The sequence below is a fragment of the Lygodium microphyllum genome, chromosome 30 (genome assembly GCF_053477565.2).
Source record: "Lygodium microphyllum isolate KBCC chromosome 30, Lygodium_microphyllum_v1.1.10, whole genome shotgun sequence".
NCBI lineage: Eukaryota > Viridiplantae > Streptophyta > Polypodiopsida > Schizaeales > Lygodiaceae > Lygodium > Lygodium microphyllum.
The window spans coordinates 11,009,435-11,017,795 of record NC_141164.1 but is presented as its reverse complement, the minus strand read 5'-3'; the positions used below and the strand labels follow the sequence as shown (position 1 = coordinate 11,017,795).

Sequence of the window (8,361 nt, the reverse complement as noted above, 5' to 3'; positions counted from 1 at the left end):
TGTTTGTTTTCTCTTAGTTCGTCCCCCCCTCCCGCCGCCAATCGACGGCATTGCCAAGGGGGGGGAAAGAGAGACGTAGTTAAAAAAATTAATTCGTTTGGTTTAAAGTAATTTGTTTAAAAAAAACAGTGGGAGGGAATCCTGACGGCACTAGTAAAACAGTGATGGGTTTAAATTAATTCATTTAAAAAAAAGGGGGGAATCCTAATGGCGGTGGCGACGCGATGGTAGAACGACAACGTGCTATATTTTCTCTCTCTCTCTCTCTTATGTTAAAATTTTTAATTAAATATTTTTAATGAGTTTTTTTAAATTTTAAGTTTTTCGAATATAGTTTTTCACACACTTTGAGGGGGAAATAGAAGAAGAGAGAGAGAGAGAGAAAAGAAGAAGACAGAGAGATGAGGAGAGGAAAAAGGAAAGAGAATAGTCTTTTTTAAATCAAACATTTTCTTCTCCCCCTCCCTCCCCCCCTCTCTCTCATGTGTAGGGCCTAAGTTCTCTCTCTCTCTCTCTCTCTCTCTCAGATTAGATTTTTAATTAAAATTTTAAATAAATATTTTTACAAGTTTTTTAAATTTAAAGTGTTTTGGACATAGTTTTTCACACACTTGGAGAAGGAAATAAAAGAGGAAGAAGAAGGAAAAGGATAAGAAGAAGAATAAGAAAGATAAAAAGATGAAGAGAGGGGGGAAACAGAAAATGGAATAATATTTTTTAATTAAACATTTTTAATATAGTTTTCGACTTAGAGAGAGACAAAGAGGAAATATATAATTTGAAAGAGAGAAAAGAGAAAAATAGAGAGAGAAGAAAAAATATATAGAGAGAAAAGAGAGCGAGAGAAACAACTTAGAAAGAGAAAGAGAGAGGAAAAGAAAAATAAGGGGATATATATATATATATATATATATATATATATATATATATATATATATATAGCAAAAAAGAAAGAAGAGGAGAGGGAGGGAGAGAGAGGGGGAATAGAGAGAAAGAGAATTATAGAGAGAGAAAATATAAAATTTAAGAGAGAGAGGGGGAGAAGAAAAGGGGGGAGAGAGATTAAAGAAGAAGAAGAAGAGAGAGTTTGAATATAGAGAGGAAATAAAATTTAAAAGAAAGAGAAAAGAAAAGAAATTAAAGAGAGAAGAATTAAAAAAAGGAAAAAAAGAGAGAGAGAAGGAAAAGAGAAGAGAGGGGGGAGAAAAAAGAAAAGCAGAGAGAGAGAAGAAAGAGGAAAAGAGATGGGAAAAAAGAGAAAAGAGAAGTCTTTTTAAAATTTAAATATTTTTTGAGAGAGAGAGGAAGGGAGAGAGTAGAAGAAAAGAAGGGGAAGAGAGAGAAATAAAAGATAAAATTTAAAAGAGAGAGAGGGAGAGAAGAAAAAAAGAAAAAATAGGAGTAGAAGAAAAGGGGACGAAGAGAGAGAAAAAAATAAAAAATAAAAGGGGAGAGAGAGAGAGGGGAAGAAGAGAGAGTATAAACATAAAGATAAATAATTATACATAGGGAAAATATAAAATTTACATACTTTAAGAGAGATTGAGGAGGGGGGAAAGAAAGTGAAAGAAGAAGATGAAAAAGAAGAGAGAGAGAGAGAGAGAGGAAAGGAAAAATTTTAAAAGAGAATGAAGAGAGAGAAGGAAAAAAAGGAAAAAAGAGGAGAGAGAGAAGGAAAAAAGAGGAGAGAGGGGGGAGAATAAAAGGAGAGACAGAGAGAAAACCTGGGAGAGGAGAGAAAAAAACTAAAATAGAAGGTAAAGAAAGAGAGAGAGAGAGAAAGAAAATTAGACATAGGGAATTTGGGGGAAGGGGCGGGGGAGAGAGAGAGTAATAAAAAAATTAGAAACAAAGAGGGAGCAAACTTTGTTTGCCGCTTTGGGGGGCGACAACTTAGTATTCACTAGTCTTGGAGAATTTTAGTGTATTTTTGCATCAATACCTCTAAATTTTGGTAAAAGACCCCTTGCCGTTCCTACTTGAAGGTTTTTTAACTTTTTAGAAAAAGATTTATTTCGAGCACTGGCCCCTTAGGGTATTTAACAAACAAACGGAGGCACGGCAAGCCCACGTGAGAAGGTGGGCAAGCAACATGTTGCGCGGGTTCACGATATCTATGCCTCGTCCGGGAGAGCTGATCATTGGTCGGACGGTAGGTCCCGCTTTTAAGTTTTCGGCTTCTCTCGGGTACACATGGCGGAAGCTGTGGTCTTAGATGGCATAATTTGCGCGCAATTGCCCTGTCTCGCGAGAGATGATGATGATTCAGGAGGAGGGGAGGGTGAAGGCTCTCCTGCCATGAGTTTCTTGTCGCGCCGAGAGAGAGAAAAGCGAGTGTGAGAGAGAAAGAAGAGGCCACGTTGAAGTCGACTTTGCTCCAACTTCTGCCTGTCGGGCCCTGCTCTCTCGGCTCTGACATGATATGTATGCAATTGCCTTGCAAAATCCCTTCTCTCTGTGTCTATCCTACTCTCTCCTCTTCTCGCGCACGCAACTGGTAGGATTTTGGCAGGCCCAACAGTTCTCCTCCGTGTCTTTATTAGTCTCAGCTGCCGGCTCCACTGATCACTATCTGTAGGACTACCACAGCTTCGCAATGGTAAGTACATGTGCAGATAAGTAAGAATTTGCCATATAGGTGCATGCGAGTCCTTGCTGAATGCTCCTTTTCCAGTCCCTGCACGTTCCCTGTGTGTAGACCTTCCAATGATGACTCGATCGTTTTTGTTTCTTGTAAACCAGGGCGTGGATACTTCCTTCCATGAAGAGGAGATCGGGGAGGTCTCTATAGACAAGACGAGCATGGTGTACCCTGCAACTCCAACTGAAAGGCATACGATGTTCTTGACGAGCTGCGATTTGGTGTGCCGATCGTATCCTTACATAAATAGAATATTCTTCTACAAGTGCGAGGAGGACTACGGGGAGGTGGTGGCGAGTCTGAAGAGGAGCTTGGAGAGGACGCTGGTGGTGTTCTTCCCGCTGGCGGGCAGGTTCTCGCTGGACGAGGACGCAGAAAAGAGACTGCAAGTGGACTGCAACGACGCAGGTGTGGAGTTCGTGGAGGCCACCGCGGCCAATCAAGCTTTCCAGGAGTTGGACGACCATGGCTTCCAGCACTGCAAGCTCTTTTGGAAGCTCGCCCGCAGAACCGAGTTGCTCCGCTCGGATTACCTTCACCTGCCCATCTTGTCCATCCAGGTGAACTGCAATTCTCGCCTCTCTCTTCTCGCATTCGACCCCCACGGTACTTAAGAGCTATTGGTTATTTAGTCGTTGGGCACCCTGAGCCATCCTACCGATTGCAGGTACCTTTCTGCTTGAGTGGTGATGCGTTTGCTAGTCGAATAGGTCTGAAACGTTTTAGGTCGTCCGCCTGTGGCGCTGAGGAAAGTGAACTGAGGGTTGGGCTGATCCTTTTCAAAGAAAGCAGTGGCGAGAGGCCTGACAAGTCAAATTGCTTCATCCTATGGAACGATTGCATTGTGAAAGATGGATTCGAAAAATCTTCGTAAGGCCTAAGCTAGATCTTCTCAAAATTCTGGCATCTTTCACAGATTTAAAATGTCTTGTGCGACCTGGCCAAGATCTGATCGGAAAGCAAATTACAGGCCATTGATGCCTTCCTGCTAGGACCCGGATGGCTCCTGCTTTATTTTGATGATCACCTTTGGACACCGTCGATCCCCGTCCCCCCTAGATAGCAAACGCGGGATAGGGAATGTTTGTGCGCCTGTTTGTGCTATGTCGCGGACGGGGCTGTAATCCCCTCCTAGCAAGCCGCTTTCTTTAGTGAGCCAGGCCGCAGCTGGTGACAAAAGTGGGATGGTAATACGTGCAGAATCTATCGTGCATTGTCATGATAGTAAAGCTAAGCTGGTGAACCAATAGTTACATTCTTTCTGGAATCTGGATTAGCATCTTCTGTCGACGAGCTTTCAGTATGTGCCAAGGTAGGAACCGCCTTTACATAACAAATGTATGCAGCTGAGTTTTGTACAAGAATCGCCGAGTAACAGAATTCATCAGTACTTGTTCATGAAAGGGGGTACACGTTAATATGCCGCTAATCTTTTTCTAATTACGCATTATCAATGAGTCGCCACAAAGGAGTTGCGATTACCTTCCGTTTAATAAGTTCTCCAATTGTATTCCTGTAAATTTAAAAGAGATGGGTGACCAATGTTCAATAACATTCCAATAAGGAGTTTGTTATAAGAATTTGGATTATGACAATCCTTTGAATATATTGTGCAATGTGGACCGCCTGTTTCTCACATATCACCATAATTGATGATATTAGCTTAAAGGTATTTCTTTTTTTTAAAAATAACATTTTCGTTTTTTTTTTTGGGGGGTGGGGTTGTGTTTCTGTGGTGTCGTTTTATGCCATTAAAAAAAAAGGTTACTAAATTCGAAGGCGGCGGAGGCGCGATGATCGGGGGAATCGCGGTGGGCGTTTCGCTAAGCCACGCGGTGGCGGACGCGCAGTCGTTTTACGATTTCGTGAAGTGCTGGGCGGACAGCTGCCGGGGGGCGCCCATGACACTGCCGCCGCGCCACATGAGGACCGCCTTGAGCGTGGAGTCCCTGTTCCCGAATCCGGCGGCGGAGGAGGAGCTCCTCCTCAGCATGTACATGAAGACGCGCCACAACAACAACAACAACAACAACGGTCGATTCCATTACAGCTCACCGACGGGCCCCAACGGCCGCAAGGCCAGCACCTACGAAGAGTGTGGCGTCAAGTTCCTGTCTTCCTTCTCATGCTGCAATAATATTAACAATAATAATGATGATGATATCATCAATATCAATAACAATATGCAGGACGAGCACGAGAAGAAGCTGGACCTCGACAAGAAAACCCTCGAGAATCATGGCCCCGCCCGGGAAGTAAAGAGAGAGCACCACATGGCTGCCATCGTGGAGAAGCAGCATGAGGAGGAAGAGCACAGGCTCCCTCGCACTGACCTAATACAGCGGATCTTCCCCTTCAGTGCGGAGGCCCTTCAGAGGCTGAAGGTGAGAGCCAGCAATGATGGCAAAGGCAAGGTCTACACCACATTCGAGTCTTTCTGTGCGCACTGGTGGCAGTGCCTCATCAGAGCCAAGGACCTACCCCCGGAGCAGCCTGTTTTCCTCCTTGTACCTATCAATTGCAGGCAGCGCTTCCTGGGCATCCCCAAGGGCTATTTTGGCAACTCTTTAGATGGTGGCTTGGTGAAGTCCAAAGCAGGAGAGCTGTGCAAAGCTGACTTAGCCAGTGTGGCTGGCCAAATCAGTGACGCCATCAAGGCTGTAACAGAGGAGTCCTTCCTGAGGTACATCAAGGAGGCAGAGGCCCGGAAAAATGCCATCCCTCACTTCGACAGGAGAGGGCTATTTCATGTGGTGGACTCGCCAAAGTACTCGGTCTATGAGACTGATTTTGGGTGGGCGAAGCCTTGCGCGGTGAGGGCGGAGGGGTTCCGGTTTGGCGCAGAGGTGCAAGTTCTGCAGGGAAGATTAGGGGAGGGAAGCATCGACTTGTTCTGTGCTCTTGATCCTCTCGCAATGCAGAGGCTAGAGGAAGACGGGGACTTTTTGGCTTGCTGATACGCTACCGTCACATGAGAAGACATGGCCCCCCTGCTAGTACTGTATGTGGAACGTTCAAGGTCATCCATCCCTCAGAAGTACTCTCTTGTAATGATTGCATCCTTAGTAAGCCTGTGTCTCCGTCCGTTTCCTCAGATCACATTCATATGTGCGAACTCTGCACTCTCTCAGGGTGCCTGCTTTCCACTTCCGTATTTTTCAAGGTCACAAATAATCCCTATGCTCCATTTAGATTGTTAAACCAGACCTTCCTCATCATATTTTCAGTGTTCACGAAATACTGAGGTTTAATGTAGAAAACATTAATAAATTTAAACCATAAAAATGTTTTGAAACTTTAAGAAAACGTGAGCTATTGAAGACTTAGTTGTTAAAATGGTTAAAATGGCTACATGTAATTTGATTAAAAAATCTTCCAAACTTTGAGTTGAAGGTAGACTAAATAGCACTAGAAATGCTTTCTAAAAATGAAACAAACTAGACATGCTTTTTAAATAAGAAATCTCTCTCTCTCTCTCTCTCTCTCTCTCTCTCTCTCTCTCTATATATATATATATATATATATATATATATATATATATATATATATATATATATATATATATATATATATATTTATACATACACATACATATCTTGCCCCTCTTTTGAAAGTGCTATCAACCAATGTCAGAGAGTAAATGGTTGACCTTGTTCATACGTCCCTTTATAGAAAATCTGCCCGTCAACAAATCCCATTGATCATTTGATTCTCATGACAGAAGACTAACAACAACTTCTTGTAGGGAGTTTGAGTAATGTCCTTCCAACTCCCCAAACTACACTCCTGTGATTGGGCTCACCTTCTTGTGTGTCAAAGAGAGACCCTATTCGCTTTGAGGCATTGTGGAGTTTGGATGAAAGTTGTGAATTCTCGGATGCATGTGTTATGGCAAAATTTTGAAGCTCTTTGTGGGAAGTATCAAAACATTAGTTTTCTTGGTGCCAAACCCTTTAGGGGAAGAGGCCTTAGGGTTCAATATGAACCCAAGTACAAGTTGTGCAAGCTTGTACACGTGTCAAGCTAGGCTTGGAGTTTGCAATTATAAATATTTTAGAGTAGCTTCAAAAAGCAGATGGTTCTGGAGTTCTTTATGCCTTATTTTGAGTATTTTGAACATGAGGAATTGACTAGTCTAAAACAAACCTTAAAATACCTTCAATCTTATATAATATTTAGTTATAAAAGTGCTAAGTACTTGTAATTTACTTCAAAAATTTCTCCAGAATTTTGAGTTAAGGATTTTGTATTTGGCACCAATATTGTTTTATGTGAACATTGCTCATCTACTAAAGAATGTATTCAAGTGTCTCGTGTGCTTGCCATACATCATGTACTTAGTTGGAAATTTCATTATAACATCACTATCGATTTTGATATGCTAGAATGGATTGTTTTGTATAAACAATATTACTTATTTACATACTAGCTTCCACATTGTTACATGTATAACCCCCATTATTTAATCAAATAATGCACAACCCTCAAGGTGGAAGGGTATCTTTAGATGTGATATTTAGCATAGAGTACCTTGTTATATTTAAGTTTTTGTTTAATGCCATGAAGATTGGTTTTGGAAGAGTGTAGTAGAATCTATGTTTTGAACTATTTCTAACTCTTGTTATGGTTGCATGGTACTGGTGCACATGTTTATGTAGCATTTGTAAGCTATCTTCTTTCAACCACCTCCTTGATGTGAAAATCAAGTTGTCATTGAAATATTTTTATTAGCATGAGTGTGATGAGTATATTGGGAATACATATATAAAAGCCATTGTTTTGCTAGCATGAGGTTGACGAGGACATTGCAAATATGTATGTAAACATAGATTCTTGCCTACAATGTGATGTAGTGATGGTCCCTTAGGTATTGCCAAATTGGTCTTTAATGTGGATAAGCACTACAAGGGATCAGGGATATTTTGACAAAAAATGATGTTGATATAATCATTGGATTTTACGTTAGCATATGTGATGGTATATAGGTTGGTAAATATACTAAGGGTTCGACACAAATACCAATGATTATAGGGACATATATTGATGATTTTACTAATGTAGATAGTAGCACACTTTTGGGCTCATATACTAGCACAATAAAAGTTGCTACAATCGAAAATTTTTCCTTCTCTGCACAATCTGCAAATGAAATTGTACCATGCAAGGATGAACACATGTAACAAAAAATTGAGGTGACATCTTGTCTTCCTCCACTTTGCATTGGCTTTCATTTTGGTTGGTTGCTTCTCCCCCAACATTGTTTCCTCCAAACTCTCTTTCAAAGAAGACACGATAAGGTAATATTTCTTCTTTTTATATACATAAGACTCCAAGCTCATGGGAGCTATAGTTTGAGTAAGGAAGTGTATATATGTGAGCTTGAGAGAAGAAGGAAAAATATCAATATATGTTGTTTTACGCCATTCTTGGTTTGATGTTAATGTAAATTGTATGCAAGAGAGAGAAGAGGAGAGGGAAGAGAGAAAGAAGGGGGGAGATATTAAATGCTCATCGTGTTGGCTTAATCTTTGCTTGCTATACATTGTTAGCTTCATTTTAGAATGTATGAGAGAGAGAGAGAGAGAGAGAGAGAGAGAGAGAGAGAGAGAGAGGAAAATTGAGCGTCAGAGAATCAGTGAATGAGAGTGAAACATAATGATATTGAGACAAAGAGAGGGAAGGATGAGAGATCAAGAGAGGTGAGTGTGTGGTCTAGGCTA

The 8,361-nt window shown here is 41.3% G+C and overlaps 1 protein-coding gene across 1 annotated transcript; it reads left to right on the top strand.

Moving 5' to 3' along the window:
- Positions 1–2,212: 2,212 nt before the first annotated feature.
- Positions 2,213–5,944, top strand: LOC148009551 (hydroxycinnamoyl-CoA:5-hydroxyanthranilate N-hydroxycinnamoyltransferase HHT1-like). Its single transcript, XM_087672671.1, has 3 exons — positions 2,213–2,599; positions 2,743–3,201; positions 4,405–5,944. Exons 1-3 carry the CDS (start codon positions 2,597–2,599, stop codon positions 5,596–5,598), a joined length of 1,656 nt encoding a protein of 551 aa, XP_087528797.1. The 5' UTR covers positions 2,213–2,596; the 3' UTR covers positions 5,599–5,944.
- Positions 5,945–8,361: the final 2,417 nt, after the last annotated feature.